This window comes from Bos indicus, chromosome 28, assembly GCF_029378745.1.
Source record: "Bos indicus isolate NIAB-ARS_2022 breed Sahiwal x Tharparkar chromosome 28, NIAB-ARS_B.indTharparkar_mat_pri_1.0, whole genome shotgun sequence".
NCBI classification, from domain to species: domain Eukaryota; kingdom Metazoa; phylum Chordata; class Mammalia; order Artiodactyla; family Bovidae; genus Bos; species Bos indicus.
The window spans coordinates 2,288,433-2,306,786 of record NC_091787.1 but is presented as its reverse complement, the minus strand read 5'-3'; the positions used below and the strand labels follow the sequence as shown (position 1 = coordinate 2,306,786).

At 46.9% G+C, this 18,354-nt stretch overlaps 1 protein-coding gene across 1 annotated transcript in view; it reads right to left on the bottom strand.

The window, feature by feature from the left end:
- GALNT2 (polypeptide N-acetylgalactosaminyltransferase 2) overlaps positions 1–18,354 on the bottom strand; it is a 188,806-nt gene that overhangs the window by 29,067 nt on the left and 141,385 nt on the right. Inside the window, exons 4-8 of the mRNA XM_070782258.1 lie at positions 12,812–12,910; positions 12,489–12,556; positions 12,172–12,237; positions 3,760–3,881; positions 2,686–2,773 (exon numbers count right to left, since the gene is read on the bottom strand). Of these exons, the coding sequence (XP_070638359.1) occupies positions 2,686–2,773; positions 3,760–3,881; positions 12,172–12,237; positions 12,489–12,556; positions 12,812–12,910 (443 nt within the window). The remainder of the gene's footprint in view (positions 1–2,685; positions 2,774–3,759; positions 3,882–12,171; positions 12,238–12,488; positions 12,557–12,811; positions 12,911–18,354) is intronic.

Below are 18,354 nucleotides of genomic sequence, written 5' to 3'. Positions count from 1 at the left end.
GCAGCTGAGCCACATGGCGTGGGATTTCACCAAATCCTCTCGGAATGCACCTGGCCCAGCCCTGGGGCAGCATGGGGCTGCACCCATGCAGGTCACCTCACCATCCACATCTGCTCCACCACAAACAGCTGCTGCGGGAGGAGAGCCCAGCACAGCTCAGCTCCTGCAAATTCTTGAGGGGTAAGACAAACTGGACAGCCACACCAAGGGGGACAGTGACAGCCGAGGGCCTGAACTGGAAAGCCCCAAACACGCTTACCATTTACTAAGAACCTCCGCAATCTTGTCTCCCAACCTAAGTGCCTCCTCCCAGCATGACTGCCCCCAGGTGAGGCTTTGGGTGGGAGCCTCCCAATCACAGCCCTGGCCTCCTCCAGCCACCCCAAGTGGCTGCACGATGGTCACCCCTTTTCTCAGGCAGGGGTGCTGAGGGGCAGAGGGGACATGGCCTGCCCACGACAACACGGCCTGGAAGAGGCACCAGAGCCCCGGGCTCCCTGGCGGGGCCCAGTGTTCTGCTTTCTAAGGTTCCATCTGATGTCTCAGTTTTACTGTCTTCTTTTTTAACTGTCGCTTGACCCTCAGTTGTGTGTCTGTCTGGAACAGTCCATCTTCTAATCAGTTCAAAATGTTAGAGATGGAAAAGAAGCCCCTCAGCTTACATAAAGAAACTGGGGTGCCTGGCCGTTGGAAGAAGAGTTCACTCATCTGAGGTGTGAAGAATCAAGAGTGAATAAATCGCACACACGGAAGGCAAAGGTTCTGATGTCTCTCTTGTTTCTCTCTTTACAGTAGGCTTTGCTGAGTTCTTGGGTCTTAGCTGAGTTCTGAGAGGACAGGCTGCCAACCAGCTGAGTTTTAGAACTTGAAGCATTTACCACTGGGCCGTGCAGAAGCCTGCATGCCCCAGGTCACCCCACAGACAGTCCTGGGTCACAGGAGAGCCTGCGGGCCCCAGGTCACCCCCACAGACAGTCCTGGGGTCACAGGAGAGCCTGCGGGCCCCAGGTCACCCCCACAGACAGTCCTGGGGTCACAGGAGAGCCTGCGGGCCCCAGGTCACCCCCACAGACAGTCCTGGGGTCACAGGAGAGCCTGCAGGCCCCAGGTCACCCCCACAGACAGTCCTGGGGTCACAGGAGAGCCTGCGGGCCCCAGGTCACCCCCACAGACAGTCCTGGGTCACAGGAGAGCCTGCGGGCCCCAGGTCACCCCCACAGACAGTCCTGGGTCTCAGGAGAGCCTGCGGGTACCAGGTCACCCCCACAGACAGTCCTGGGTCTCAGGAGAGCCTGTGCGTACCAGGTCACCCCCACAGACAGTCCTGGGGTCACAGGAGAGCCTGCGGGCTCCAGGTCACCCCCACAGACAGTCCTGGGTCACAGGAGAGCCTGTGGGCCAGAGGTCACCCCCACAGACAGTCCTGGGTCTCAGGAGAGCCTGTGGGACCCAGGTCACCCCACAGACACACAGTCCTGGGTCACAGGGACAATAGGGCTGGCTCCTCAGGGCCAGCTAGCATGAGTCCTGTGTACCCATCAGCTTTGTGAAGCTCCTCATGAAAACAGCAGCTCTCCAGGTGGAGTCCAGGAGCCCCTGGGGTCCTCAGGTCCTTTCTGGAGGTCTGTGATACTGAAACTCCTTTCATATTTATATTAAGGCTTTACAGGCCCCTTTCGATCTCATTTTCCCAAAGTGCAGGAAGGAGTTTTCTGGAAGCTTCAGGACAGGAGGCGTCAGTGCACACGGGCAGCGCAGGTGTGCCTGCATCACTCCCTGTTCTCACCAGCAGCCTTACTTTCTAACACAGCAAATGCTCATCAGCACAGCCCACGTGAATGAAGTTCTTTGGGGCCTTCGATAGTTTTCAAGATGGTAAGGACTGCCAGTGCAGGAGCCACAGGAGACATGGGTTCGAGCCTTGGGTCGGGAATATCCTTCGGAGGAGGAAATGGCAACCCACTCCAGCATTCTTGCGAGGGTAATCCCACTGACAAAGGAACCTAGAAGGCTGCAGTCCACGGGGTCTTGAAGAGTCAGACATGACTGAGCACAATAAAGACAAGATCAGACACCTCACTATGGCGCTTTGTGGAGGGTGGCTTTTACCGTCACACTCAAGACATAAGGGCCCTTGCGAAACTAGTGGCATCATTCAGACAAAAGGGTCCCCAGAAGGAGGTGGGACGTGGTGGCTAGTGGGGAGGGGTGACAGTCAGGCCACAGGAGGGGTGGGCTGTGAAGGAGGCTGGACGTGGTGGCTAGTGGGGAGGGGCTGACAGTCAGGCCACAGGAGGGGTGGGCCGTGCAGGCCTGGGGGCCCAGAAATCAGGGCAGAGCCAGGTGGATGGGTTTCCAGCAGGAGATGGAGGCTATAAGGAGATGGTGGGGTATAGAGGACACACCCGTCAGCCTGGCATCTCTCCACCAGCTCCCATGGGGATGGCTGTGTACACCAAGCCACACGTCCCTGCAGCCATGTAAGTGCAGCAGATAAGGATGGGAATCGTGGAGGCAGTCTCAGGGAGGCCAGGCTGCTTCTGTCCCCTTACGAGCCCTGTGGCTTGAGCACAGGCGCGTTCTTGGTGGGGACCTGCAGGGCCGCATGCAGGTGTTATCGCTGCGCCTGACCTGAGATGGAGCAGCACTGAGCCGCACACAGGCTGGGCCCCAAGCAGCACCTACCGCCTTTTAAGTCCGCAGACGCGCCCACGTACTGAAAGTTGTCCATGTTGATGACATCAATGATCGGGGACACGACACGGGTCCTGTCCTGAAATGCAGGGGAGGCAAGAGCAGGTGTCAGGACCAACCAGGACCTGCACGGGGGAGGCCTGAGCGTCAGTGCCCAGAGGGAGATCCCTGCCCCCAACACCCGCCGCCCCACACCCTGGGGTTTGCCCCCTGGCTTGGTACCCACAGCCCTGCACTGTGCTGGGGGTCAGGAGCACAGAGCACGCGGCCCCAGAGGAGGTGCCAGGGGGTGGGGGTAGCCCCGTACATGTTCACTGGTGGAGAACAACTACCTCCTGGGACTGTTCTTGGCTTTGTTTTATTTCCCTAACAGCCAAGAACAAATGTCAATTTTTATTAACCCCAAAGAAGAAATTAAGAGTGGCTGATAGCATCTCAGCAAGCATTAGCATGAGACTATGTAGTGAGGATTACAACACGTCATTTGAGTTATTTCATTTGTTATTTCATGTTTCATGATTTGCTGCTTATCTGCATTCCTGACTATGGTACAAAAAGAATGACTTGTTCCTTTAATATTTCTCCAGCACTTTCATTACATTTGCTTTATTGTCCCAAAGAAGCTCTTTCTTAGTAGGAAGAAAAGAAAGTCAATAAAACAAGCAGATGGCAACAGAGATGTCACAAGAGGCCGAACGTAACACTAGAGATAGCATTTCTAGGAGGCAAAGATGAGCAGTCCCCGCTCACCTGCTGGCCTCATGCGTCCCTGTGTGGCTGGGGCTGCCCCTGCCCACGAGCCACAGCCCGGGTCTCAGGGCGGCAAGGCCAGGCTGGGGGCCCTGCGGCCTCTGTCCTCAGCACTCTACCTGCTTTGAGCTCAGAATGGGCGCAAAGCTCCGGGCAGGAAAGGAAGACCCTCCGAGGGGGCGGGCTGTCTTAGACGATCCAGACTCTCAGCAGCCTCTGCTCACCCTCCCCTGTACGTGCCAAGCGGTTTTCCCTACTGACAGATTCCCACAGTGGACGAAATCGCCCAGAGGCCCGTCCCGGCCGCACCCTCACCTCAGCCACCCTCTCCAGGAGGGGCTCCAGCCAGCGCTCGTTGCACTCGCAGTGGCTGTCCAGGAAGGTCAGCACCTTGGCCTGCGCTGCGTCGGCCCCCCGCACCCGCGACCTCATCAGGCCTGTGGAGTGACAGCACAAGCACGTCAGGGGAGAAGCTGAGGGAACCCAGCACCCGCACCCCTCACGCAGCCCTCTCTCTGGCACAGACTTTACCACCCACATTTGCGGAGGGATCAACACCGCCTTGAGGTCACCCAGATAAAGACTTTTTTTTTTAAAGCTCACTGGATGACTGAGAAAACAACTTGAAAAACCGCCTTCTGAGGAAGGCCTTTACATAATTGAAGTCTCTACCAAGCAACTGAAATGTGTAACTTCCGAAACTACTTTCATGGCAACAGAGTTTTCTAATTAACTAGGGTACGAAATGTGTTACCCAGACACTTCAAGTGCTAATGGAGCCAATTTTAATGGCAATAATTTAATGATAATAGTGTTGTGAATGTCTTTGTCTTCAAAGACTTATCACAAGCCAAATTAACATAAAAGATAAAGCCCAGTTGTTTGACTTTTACACAAAATTAGTTATACTATTTGGTCACATTAAAAAATTTATATACTTGTGATCTGCTGATTATATACACCTTTTATTATCACACAAAGTCTTCTCATACATAGTATATTCATCACTAGATGCTGGGAATAAATACATGGAGACGATGAGAATATTCCCAACCAGTGAGGACACTACAGTGTTGTATGTTCTTTACACAGTACAGTAGTCAAAAAGGGTTTTCAGTGATTCTTAAAGACCTGAATGTTAGAGCAGGAAGATCGGGCAAACAATTTCTGGGTTTGGTATTATGAAGTAGCAAACCATGTTCCAGAGAACAAGTATAAACTCTGAGCAAAATGGAAAATCCAATTTTGGAAAGGGCTCGAGTAGCCAAGGGCAGGCAGAAACTAGAGGGCTGCTGCTGCTGCTAAGTCACTTCAGTCGTGTCCGACTCTGTGCAACCCCATAGACGGCAGCCCACCAGGCTCTCCCGTCCCTGGGACTCTCCAGGCAAGAACACTGGAGTGGGTTGCCATTTCCTCCTCCAATGCATGAAAGTGAAAAGTGAAAGTGAAGTCGCTCAGTCGTGTCCGACTCTTAGCGACCCCATGGACTGCACCCTACCAGGCTCCTCCGTCCATGGGATTTGCCAGGCAAGAATACTGGAGTGGGGTACCATTGCCTTCTCCAACTAGAGGGCATTCAACCCCTAAATGAAGAGAATTAGGGATTTCCCTGGTGGTCTAATGGTTAAGAATCCACCTTCCAGGGCAGGGGATCTGGGTTTGATCCCTGGCTGGGGAAGTAAGATCCCACGTAGTGGGGACAACCAGGTCCATGTGCACAGCAGGAGAAGCGCGTGTGCTGAGACTAGAGAGAAGCCCCTGCGGGCCATGCCCAGAGACAGGCCGAGGACCGGAGTGAAGACCAGTGCAGCCAAACAATAATAGTAATAAAATCACATGGACCGAAAATTCTCTTTACATGGGATTTCCCCCTAGTGTTACTCTCCAATCCACTGCAATGCAGCTGTTTGGGGCTGAAGTATCAGAGGGTAGAGTCTGGGGTTTCTAGAGTGGCTGAAACAGAAGGAGGAGATCCTGGGAGGGATCTGGTGATCCCTGAAATCCTTGGCTGACTCCTGACCTGCAGGCACAGAGGAGACCCTAAAGAGTCCATGAAGATAAACAATTAGAAGACAGAAAGGACGGAGATTTCTGCTGGAATCAAGTTCTGGCACTCGAGTTCTGCCAAGCTAGAAGGGTTTGGTAAACACCGCAGTTCTACAGAAACTCCAGCAGGGAAACATTAGGAATACAGACTATGTCTCAGGAATAAGGGTTTCACCTAAGACACACTCATCCTAGTGAAGCATAACGACAAACCTACACAAGTTCAAGGTCATAAGCTGGTTATTTAATTAACCATATATAACAAAGATCTTTCTCTAGACAAAGATAACAGAATCTAGTGTCTCTACACGACGAAGGCAATGGCACCCCACTCCAGTACTCTTGCCTGGAAAACCCCATGGACGGAGGAGCCTGGTGGGCTGCAGTCCATGTGGTTGCTAAGGGTCAGACATGACTGAGCGAATTCACTTTTCACTTTCATGCATTGGAGAAGGAAATGGCAACCTACTCCAGTGTTCTTGCCTGGAGAATCCCAGGGACAGGGGAGCCTGGTGAGCTGCTGTCTATGGGGTCACACAGAGTCGGACACGACTGAAGTGACTTAGCAGCAGCAGCAGCAGTGTCTCTACAACATATCATTCACCATTTCCAACATAAAATAAAAAAAATTAGCAGACATGAGAAGAGAAAAATGTATTCCATATTCAAGAGAAAAAAAGTCAATAGAAACATCCTGAGATGATTCAGATGTTGAAATCAATAGATGAGGGTTTTAAAGATGCTATTATAATAACTTTATCCAAGAACTCCAAGGAAATGATGATTGGAATGAGCAAACATGGGGAATCTCAGCATAGAAATGGAAACTACAAGAATTAAATGGATATTCCTGAACTGAAAACTGCAATTGTCTGAAATAAAAAATTGACTGACTGGGCTGAATAGTAGATTAACCATATCAGTGAATTTGAAAATGGATCAATAAAGACTGATCTATCTGGTGAATAGAGAATAATACTGAAAGATAAAAAAAGCTGAAGCAACCTATGGATAATATCAAGTGGTATAACACATATGTACACCTAGAGGCCAAGAATGAGGCATGAAACAATATATAAAGAAATAGAAGCCCAAAGATTTCCCAAATTCAGTGAAAACTTCAACTTACAAATTCAAAGGGGTCAGCAAATCTGGAGCAGGATAAAGGCAAGGCAAATCAAATATAACCAGGTCACAGTCAAAATGCTAAAACCAAAGATAAAGAGACAGTCTGCAAATCAGCAAGAAGAAATACCCTGCAGCAGACAAGGAGCCAGCAACACGGACGCCTACACATGAGCAGAGAGACAGAGATCAGAGGCAGTGGGGCGGTGTGTTCACAGTGCTGGAAGACAGACGAACGGTCAGCTCAGACACCTACACGTGAACAGAGAGACATAGGCGAGAGACAGTGGGGCAGCATGTTCACAGTGCTGGAAGACAGACGAAGAGTCAGTTCAGACGCCTACACGTGAACAGAGAAACAGAGGCAAGAGACAGTGGGGTGGCGTGTTCACAGTGCTGGAAGACAGACTAACAGTCAGTTCAGACGCCTACACGTGAGACAGAGAGACAGAGATCGGAGACAGTGCGGTGGTGTGTTCACAGTGCTGGAAGACAGACGAGTGGTCAGCTCAGATGCCTGCATGTGGACAGAGAGACAGAGGCCAGAGACAGTGGGGTGGCGTGTTCAGTGCTGGAAGACAGATGAACGGTCAGCTCAGACGCCTGCACGTGGACAGAGAGACAGAGGCCAGAGACAGTGGGGTGGCATGTTCAGTGCTGGAAGACAGATGAACGGTCAGCTCAGACGCCTGCACGTGGACAGAGAGACAGAGGCCAGAGACAGTGGGGTGGCATGTTCAGTGCTGGAAGACAGATGAATGGTCAGCTCAGACGCCTGCACGTGGACAGAGAGACAGAGGCCAGAGACAGTGGGGTGGCATGTTCAGTGCTGGAAGACAGATGAATGGTCAGCTCAGACGCCTGCACGTGGACAGAGAGACAGAGGCCAGAGACAGTGGGGCAGCATGTTCAGTGCTGGAAGACAGATGAATGGTCAGTTCAGAAGCCTACACGTGAGCAGAGAGACAGAGGCCAGAGGCAGTGGGGCGGTGTGTTCACAGTGCTGGAAGACAGACGAATGCTCAGCTCAGACGCCTACACATGAGCAGAGAGACAGAGTCCAGAGGCAGTGGGGCGGCGTGTTCACAGTGCTGGAAGACAGATGAATGGTCAGCTCAGAATTCTACTCAGAGAACACACTCTTCACTAACAAAGGAAAAAGAAAGGCTTTTCAGACAAAGAGAAAGTGAGAGATTTTATTTCCTACAAGAAAAATGAAGTTTTAAAGGTTCTCTGGGCTGGAGGGAAATGACATTAGACAGAAAGCTGAATCTACGGAAAAAAACGAAGATACTAGAAACAAAAAATACAAGGATAAATTTTACAGTCCATTTATATATTCTAATTTCTTTATAAGATAACATTATTTAAATCAAGTGTTTTAACACTGTATTTTGGGGTTTAAACCATATCATAACAACAAATGAAGGAAATATATGACAACAATAATATACAGGACAAGAGATAGAAATGGAATTAATTGTTGCAAGGTTTTACATAAAGTTGTAATTGACTCTAAATAGACTGTTACAAGTTAAAAATGTATGTTGTAACACTCAGAGCAACCAGTATAAGAACTGCATAGCTAAAAAGCTACAAAAAATATGAAAATGGAACACTAAAATAAACAAAAATTACTTTAAACTACATTACCAAGCTATAGCAATCAAAACAGTATGTCCTTGGCATAAAAATAGGTATATAGGTCAATGAGACAGAATGGAGAGCCCAGAAATGAACACACCCACACATATGGCTATTAATTTACAACAAAGGAACTAAGAATACACACGGAGAAAGGATAATCTCTTTAATAAATGGTGTTGGGAAACTGGACAGCCACAAGCAAAAGAAAGAAACTGGACCCCTATCTTACGTTATACACAAAAACCAACTCAAAATGGATTAAGGGTCTGAAAATTAAGGCTTGAAACCATAAAACTTCTAGAAGAAAATATAGGTAAGCTTCTTAACATTCAGTTCAGTTCAGTTGCTCAGTCGTGTCCGACTCTTTGCGACCCCATGAATGGCAGCATGCAGGCCTCCCTGTCCATCACAACTCCCGGAGTTCACTCAGACTCATGCCCACCAAGTGGTGGTAATAATCTTTTTTAAAATTTGACACCAAAGCAAAGGCAGCAAAAGCAAAAACAATGGGAGTACATCAAACTAAAAAGCTTCTGCAGAGCACGCGCACACACACACACGCACACACAGAAACTATTCATAAAATGAGAAGGCAACCTATAGAACGAGAAAAAGTATTTGCAAATCACGCAACTGATAAGAGATTAGTGTCCAAAATATATAAAGAACTCATACAACTCAATAGCAAAAACAAAAACAAAATAATCTGATTAAAAATAGGCAGAGGAATTGAAAAGACGTTTTTCCAATGAAGACATATAAATGGACAACACGTACATGAAAAGGTGCTCAACATAAAGGGTATTATAATTATATAATTATAATCACATTTTATCATATAATTATATAACCATATAACTCATATCATATAATTATATGGTATGTATTTTATGATATCCGTATCATATAATCATAATTTTATTATATATAATCATAATTATAATCATAATCATCAGGGGATTCAAACCAAAACACCTCACACTTCACAGAATGTCTGTCATCAAAAAGACAAGAGATATCAAGTGCTGGTAAGGACGTGGAGAAAAGGGAACCCTTGTACACTGTTTGTAGGAATGTAAATATGTGTATTCACTATGGAAAACAGTATGGACAGTCTTCAAAAATTAAAAGTAGAACTACCGTACGATCTAGCAATTCCAAGGAAATAAAAATCACCAGCATTATTTACAATAGCCAAGACACTGAAGCAAACTAAATGTCCACTGATAGACAAATGGATAAAGAAAATGTCACACACACACACACACTCACACACACACACACTCACACACACACACTGCCATTTGCAGCAACAATATGGATGGATCTTGAGGGCATAATGCTACACGAAAAAAGTCAAACAGAGAAAAAGACAAATACTCAGTGAGCTCACTAATATGGGAATCTAAAAAAATTATCTCAACGATAAAGAGAACAGATTGATGGTTGCTAGAGGGAGGGAGCCCTCAAGAGTACTAGAGTACTCTTGCCTGGAAAATCCCATGGACAGAGGAGCCTGGTAGGCTTCAGTCCATGGGGTCGCTAAGAGTCGGACACGACTGAGCAACTTCAATTTCACTTTTCACTTTCATGCACTGGAGAAGGAAATGGCAACCCACTCTAGTGTTCTTGCCTGGAGAATCCCAGGGACGGCGGAGCCTGATGGGCTGTCGTCTATGGGGTCGCACAGAGTCGACCACGACTGAAGCGACTTAGCAGCAGCAGCAGCAGAAGGAGGGGGATGGGTGAATGTGGTCAAAAAGTACAAATTTCCAGTTAATGAGATAAAAGTTCTGGGATGTGATGTGCAGCGTGGTGACCGTAGTTAATAATACTGTTTTGTATATTTGAAAGTTGCTTTGAGAGTAGATCCTGAAAGTTCTCATCACAAGAAAAAGAACTTGGAGCTGTGTGAGGTGATGGGTGTTAACTAAGCTTACTGTGGTGATCACTTCACAATATATACATACATCAAATCACTATATTGTATACAGCAAATGAATACAATATTTTATGTCAATTATATATATCAATAACCTGGAAAAAATCAATTAACAGGCAGGACAGTAGGAACAAAGGAACAAAAAGCACATGGGACAAATTGAGAACTCGGCTTATGAACATGGTTTTGGCCCCACTACTGTCATTAAATAGCTGGATGATCTTGAAAACGCAACTTAACTTCTTTCAACCTTAATGTTTCCATCTGTACAACAACTAGGTTTTCAAACTTTCAAAGTACATCGGTATTATCAAAATGCAGATGCCCAGGCCCCACCCCTAGACATCTAAAAATTCTAATTCAGTTGTGGGTAGCATCCAGGAATGGTCTTCTTTTAGGTTCCCTAGGTGACTATAATCAAAAGCCAGGTAAGGAACGCTGGCACAATTAACTCCCAGCAGTAAACGACCCCAGGATTGCTCCTTCGCTGTAAGATTTCAAGCAGTTGGCTTGCTCTGTCATCTAGCAGCATTGTTGTGAGCACTTCTGTATATGTTTAACTATATGGGATACACACACACAGGCACACACACATTTGTGTGTGTATTTTTTGACTCAACTATCTCATTCCTCATGTGTTCCACATAGGTCTATCACAATCTGGCTTCCCACAGCTGTTCGTCTTCATTCTTTCCCAAAACAAGGTGGGTTCTCCTCCACATGAACAGCCTAACTTGAAGCAAATGGCAAGTTTCTTTTAGAAACACTGCTTTTGATTTCTAAGCAGGTTAAAGGCACTCTGATACGGCTAGCATGCAGTTTGCCAGTTACAACGGCCAACATGAAAGATAATTTTTCTTTTTTTTTCCTCTTCACCTTTTTTCCCCGTGCCAGACGACACTTTGGTTTTGATTTCAACAAGTTATTATGTAACTTCTTTGGGGGCAAGTACAGTGCAAGATTTTGGTTTAATCAAAGCTTGAGTCCAGCAAACAGTTTGCTTGGCGGCAAGGCTGACCCCATTGTTTATGCATCACGAACATCTGGATTGGTGATCTTTGTTGGTTAAAATATGATGTTGATGACATCGCCCTAACAGGCTCACCCACTTTATTGGCTGATGAGATTCTTGCTAAGAAAGACTGACTCCAGCTGGAGCACACAGGGGACCAGATGAAAGACAGTGTTCACTGATCACAGGCCACAGCCACCACTCCAGGATCAACAGTCATCCTCAAATAGCAAAAACAGCACATAGTTTAAAGCTCTGCCGTTTTCCCTACAGAAAGGTTCTCAGGACCCTGGAAGAGCCAAGAATCCAGCCATTAGCTCTCGACCAGCATGGATGCACTGGGTGTTAATTACACTGTGATTTCAGTTTCCTTTCCAGACACTTCAAAGTAATGCCCTCCCCTCTGGAGTCTCTCTTCCAACTGCCAATAAAGTGGACTGGATGAGCCCAGCTCCAGCAAAGACAAGACTGACAGCAGGTTTCAAGGCTGGCATTTGCAAATCCAGTAAGCATGTAATTACAGTGCTCTTTCCCCTTTTTGGATGGTTCACCTCGGGCAAGCTGTCAAACTTGAATCCCAGTTATTTTATCAGATGCCTGAAGCATGGAGTCATTAAAGTTCTCATTACTAAATCTCAGTTTTTCTTCTTAATTCTAGTACTCAAGGGACTTGATAAGATTTCCTAGGTTGTGGAAGAGAGAAGCCAGTTTTCTAAATACATAAATAACAATGTAATTTGAACTCTAGCCCTCGTGCACAATTTCAATTAGGTAAGCTTTTAATGTCCTTCCTATGTTTGCTGGGAGAGGCTCCCAAGAGGCTGTGCTGGAGGGAGGCAGACAAAAGACCAGACAGTTAATTGTTCCTGTAGCTGAAATGTTTCTTCACATTATTACTGGGTTCAGGAAAAGTCAGAATTCAACTGTTTTAGTATTGAATTAAGAGAAGTCTTACCTTCTCGCCGATCATTTCGAAGTACACGTACTTTCTCAATTTTCCCCAAAAGAGCTCCGTCTTCAGCTGGGAAAAAACAAGAAGCAAAGCTTTTGAACCTCAAGTTTACAAAGGGCTTGGGGGGCAGGGATGGTGATTCTCCATCACCTATGGGCTGATGAGCCCCTTGGGGTTTCAGAGAGGCCCTCTTTCTGCTGCTCCCACTTCTTGAGGCCTTTTCTTCAAACTTGTCCTTAGCATCCACAGCCCAGAAAGGCTGGGGCCCAGGAGAAGGGCCAGAAGGAGGGGGTGGGGGTGGGGGATCGGTCTCTACTTACGGTCATTGCTGTAGTCATCCACCAAGATGATTTCTTTTATCAGGTGGGGCGGGCTTTTCTTAAGGACACTGAGGAAAGGCAGAAAGATAAAGTTGCAGGCCTTTCAGGGGTGTGATGGGGGTGGGAAACTCTCATCCCCTGGCCCCAGTCCTGGATGGAGGAGCTGCCAGCCCCTCCTGTGCTGCACAGTCAGGGGACCTGTCTGCTCCCCCGGACAGCCCTTGCCTGGCTGTGCTGGGCACTTGGCTCTTGCTCTGCATCCCTGCCGGGGAGGCCCCTCTAAGCTTCAGTGGGTGGGAACGGGTGGCAGGTGTGGGCCTCACCTGACCACTGTCCTCAGCAAAGCTGACCTGGCTTCATTGTGAAATGTGATGACCACGCTGGTGGCTGGCAGATCTACCCGCCACTGCTTCCGCTGACACCTGCAGGAAAAGAAAGAGGGACCTGAACCATGAGCTGGGACAAACCCCAGCGAGCCCCGACAGCACGGGCAGCTGGCCCTGCAGGACAGCACTCGGGGTGAACCTGCTGTTTGTAGGAGGCACTGGCCTATTATGAGATGCAGTGACAAGGGTACATCAGGAAACAGGAAAACACAACCAAAGCAACAGTTTAAGAGATGAAAGATTTCAGCAAAAAGTAACATACTGAGAACATCTTTCTAATGTGTTAAAAAAAAAAAGTGTTTCGAAACAGTGAATTCCCATTCAGTCGCACATGCTGATACACCTATATAGATGTGCTTTTCACAATTCACAGCGGTTACTTCTGAGGTGTGGAATCAACTGTGTGATGCTGCTCTTTTCTTCTCTCCTACTTTGCCTGCAGCAAGCATGTGGGTTGCTGGGATTCTTAGCTGAGCTGTATTTGGTATCCGGCTCTACCCTGGTCCTGGATCGCAGGACACACACCCCTCCCCTTGCCAGACTGTGTCGTCCTAGGTGCCAGTCCTGCAGGCTGCTGTGGGAGAGGGGAGGATGGTTGGGCCTTTGAGCCCATCAGCTCCCCTTCTACTTCCAGCAGCACTGAAAGAACCTGGGACCAGGCTGAATAAAGTCCCTGCAAATTGTGGGCAGACTGCAACAGGCACTTCTCGAGTCTGCACTTCTCTGTCTGCATTTCCCTGCAGACAGACACAAGGCTGTGAGGGCCCAGAAAAGCTGTTTCAGAACACAGGACTCTACAGCCCTGGGCTGAAGATGCTGAGCCATCACCCACTAGGCAACAGCAAGGACCAGCAAAGGGAGGTCGGGCTCAGCAGGAACAACATCAGGGGCACTGCAAGTCCCTCGAAAGCTCCGTGACCTCGAAAAACACGCCAGCAGAGAGGTGATGCTCCAGAGACTCCTGAGAGAACAAGACCCCGGGCAGGCTTATAGCTCTTGAGGACTGCTGCGAACAAATTATGGCATGAGGGCATTCAGGAGTCATCAGGCTGGTGGTACTACTGATTCTAGCTGGGAAAAGGGGTGAGGACAGACAGCTAAAGCCTCTTTGGCCTCTGGAAGCAGCTCTTGGCCCGAGGTGGAGACAGCGATGATCTTGCCTGCAGTAGGGTGGGGACCATCAGTCAGCCACCAGGGACGCGGTCCCCTCCACACTGTGCTCACCATCTGGGATCCCTGCACTGGTATCAAAGAAGGTGGAACACTTTCCGTTGGGCCAATATATTTTCAAGAGTTTGTTTTACTCTCGGGACTTTCCTGGTGGTGCAGTGGCTAAGTGCTCTCAATGCAGGGAGTCTGGACTCAACCCCGGGTCAGGGCACTAGATCCCACATGCCACAACTAAGAGTTCTCATGCCACAACAAAGACCCCAGCGCAGTCAAACAAGTATTTTTTGAAGAACTTGTCTTACTCTTTAGCTCTTAATGTAATTGACCACAGCTGCAAATGATCTGCTCCCAGAATTAAAACTATTCATCTTAAAGATGAGAAATGAGTAGGAAAAGGAGAAAGATTAATATATTTGGAGCTCAGCAGTGCCTTAAAGGAAAATGGTTGACACATTATTTTCCCTCAGGATTGGGAAAACTATTTCAGAGACCAAATTTTGAAAATGAGCAAGAAAAGCAGTACAATTAAAAAGCAATTAGGTCAGATCACAAAATGGGCTTCTGTTTATTTTAGTTATATGGATAGCTGGATTTTAATTAACTATGAGAAAATGACATACCAGTCACTGTTGGGGAAAAGAATGCATTCTGGAATTAATGTCAAGTCTTTAATGACAAGTAGATTGATAGGCTAGGGTTTTTTTTTTTTTTTTTTTTTTTTTCAGTTTTAAGAATTTGTTGATTGTTAGATTAAGGAAGTAAGAATCTGCAAGGTTCAACTGTAAACAAATGACCAACAAATGTCATTCCCAAGAACCTAATCGGCAACGCTAATGAAATAAGAACCCCAGGATAGGAGCCAATACTCTCTGCAATCAGACCCCACTCCACACAGTTGAGGGGGGTGCTTTGCTGAGCTGAGCAAATTTACTGAACTCTGTCTGGTGCAGCCACGTGAAAAATCAAAAGGAGAGAAGGGAGCATTTTTCAGGCTCAAATCATAGTAAACTCAGCCGATGCAATCACGTCCTATTTCCTCGTTTTCTGTCTCTCTGCAGGAAGCCTCGTCTTCCACGAGCATTTGGCATTCTCAAGGGGCTTTGAACACATTTTTCAGAACACAGCATTCATACCATTTTATTAAAATTCCTCTCCAGTCATAAGGCACCAAGTTTTGCTAGGAATTGGCAATTAGGAAATTTAAGAGGTATATCCTATTTCTAAGGTAAAGAGGGATGACAAGTAAAAACTGGGAAATAACTCATACCTTGTGAGTTTAAGAGTGTTATATGTATGCATATGAATTCAGATCCTAAGTCTTCACACTGAGCCAAGAAAAAGGAGGGGTTGTTTGAAGAATTTCTTTAAAAAGAAACAGAATAAATCTTGCACGTAAAGAGCTCTGTCGCTGCCAAGCAGTCTTCTCTGCTTCAGAGCTGGTGAAAGAACGCCTGCCTGATATAGAAACCCACTAGGGCGGCTAGCTGTCAGGGGCACCTTCATCCTGGAGCTTCTCTGAGAACTGAGCAGAAGCCGGGGCTTATTTGGCAGCAGCAGCATGGAGAGTCTGCAGTCAGTTCTGTTCTCCCTCCCAGACGATGCAGCTGAGGCAGTGTGATGTGGAGGATAGCTTTGGGTCAAGTTCACTTAAGTTTCCATGGGTCATTCTGGTAATTTCCTGTCAAGTGGGGACTTTAAAAAACTGGACACACAATGATTTTTAAAAATATCTTATTGAGCTTTAAATTTCTGTGAGACCAGACGGCCATCGTATCTGATCTTTCAATCAGCTGATGTCTAGTGCCCTGAGCACCTGAGCCCTCAGGGTGCAGAAGGAACGTGTCTCTGGGGAGGCTTGTCTCTGATGCAAATGTTATACGTAGGTTTGGTCGAGACACTGATGAAATATTCAACCACCACACGTCCTCAGACTGGGAAGTTAGGGGCTCCGTTTAATAACATTGAAGGCTGCCCCATGTTGTGGAAAGGGGTACAGAAATATGCTGTTTACCCCATGCCTTCAACCTACCTCCCAGCCCCACTGATGGTCTGGCCTGTGGTAACCTTGGTAACTGAGTGATCTGAGGCACTGCATCCTTCTTCATCTGTGAAACTGGCCCTTACAATTTTGCATGGTTAATGGGACAATCAAGAAACAAAGAAGGACTCTGAATACTGGAAAGGTTGCTGTCATCCTAATAAGGGTTATCATATGCACTTGGCTGCTGTGTATCAACAGGCATCTACCCAGGCATCTTCTACCAAGCACCTGGGGCTCAATCCCTCTCTGACACCAGCAGGGTCCCCGGAGAGGGCTGTGAAGACCCCACTACCCTAAGCATTCAACACCAGCCCATGGTCTAATCATGCCCTGGGGTCCCACGTAGGGGTAAATTTCCGGCAAATGGGGACCCTGGATGTCAGTCTCCATGGCAGCAGAGTCTTGCTGTGTGTCCAAAGTGGGCCTTCTAGCTGGGTCTCAGCTTCCCATGAAACACCTGGAGGGGAAATACCAGGATCATTCACAGTATTTCAAGGTTCTGGTTGCTGTCATGTGTATTTCTCTTTAGAAATTATTGACCTAAATAAATTTTAGAAATAAATTTTGGATTTATTCTGTGATTTTAACTGGAGTCTGCCCCTGAGAGACAAATCTAGCTTTGATTTGCTGACAACAAAACAAAGCAAAGCATGGGGAGAAAAATAAACAAGCAAAAACAAATTCAGTTCAGTTCAGTCACTCAGTCATGTCCAACTCTTTGCAACCCCTTGGACTGCAGCATGCCAGGCCTCCCTGTCCATCACCAACTCCCGGAGCTTATTCAAACTCACATTCATTGAGTCGGTGATGCCATCCAACCATCTCATCCTCTGTCGTCCCCTTCTCCTCCTACCTTCAATCTTTCCCAGCATCAGGGTCTTTTCCAATGAGTCAGTTCTTTACATCAGGTGGCCAAAATATTGGAGTTTCAGCTTCAGCATCAGTCCTTCCAAAGACTATTCAGGACTGATTTCCTTCAGGATGGACTGGTTGGATCTCTTTGCAGTCCAAGGGACTCTCAAGAGTCTTCTCCAACACCACAGTTCAGAAGCATCAATTCTTCAGCGCTCAGCTTTCTTCATATTCCAATTCTCACATCCATACATGACTACTGGAAAAACCATAGCCTTGACTAGATGGACCTTTGTTGGCAAAGTAATGTCTCTGTTTTTTAATATGCTGTCTAGGTAGGTCATAGCTTTTCTTCCAAGGAGCAAGCATTTTTTAATTCCATGGCTGCAGTCACCATCTGCAGTGATTTGGAGCCCCCAAAAATAAAAGTCGGCCACTGTTTCCCCATCTATTTGCTATGAAGTGATGGAACCGGATGCCATAATCTTCGTTTTCTGAATGTTGAACTTTAAGCCAACTTTTTCACCCTCCTCTTTGACTTTCATCAAGAGGCTCTTTAGTTCTTCTTCACTTTCTGCCATAAAGGTGGTGTCATCTGCATATCTGAGGTTATTGAGATTTCTCCCAGCAATCTTGATTCCAGCTGTGCTTCATCCAACCCAGCATTTCACATGATGTACTCTGCATATAAGTTAAATAAGCAGGGTGACAATATACAGCCTTGACATACTCCTTTTCCTATTTGGAACCAGTCTGTTGTTCCATGTCCAGTTCTAACTGTTGCTTCTTGACCTGCATACAGATTTCTCAGGAGGCACATCAGGTGGTCTGGTATTCCCATCTCTTTAAGAATTTTTTAAAAAGAATTTTCCACAGTTTGTTGTGAAAAACAAATTAGCAAAGCTAAGGATCAAGTCTTGGACCATGATCAACTCAGGCGTGGTAATGAGTATCCTGTGGCCTACTGGGGAGAGAGGCAGCAGGCCTGCTTTTTCCCAGGTCGTCACCACCACCACCATCATGGTTACGTCTGTGAGATATCGTAAACATAAAATCTAGAAGATGTTATACAAGCACCTAAGCACCCTCCACTCCATTTTTTCAAATCTTAATACTCTGCAACACTGGTACCTGATTAAGATTTTTTAAATGAAATAAAACTCGACATGTAATAGTTAAAGACCTGGTACATCTTTCCTACCTCAAATCCCATCATCACCAATGGTAACACTACCCTAAGTTTGGTTCATCAGTATTCCTCAGTATATCTTCAACAAACCACGTGTGTGTGTGTGTGTGTGTGTGTGTGTGTGTGTGTGTGTGTGTGTTGCTCAGCTGTGTCTGACTCTTTGTGACTCCATGGACTGTAGCCCACCAGGCTCCTCTGTGCATGGGATTTTCCAGGCAGGAATACTGG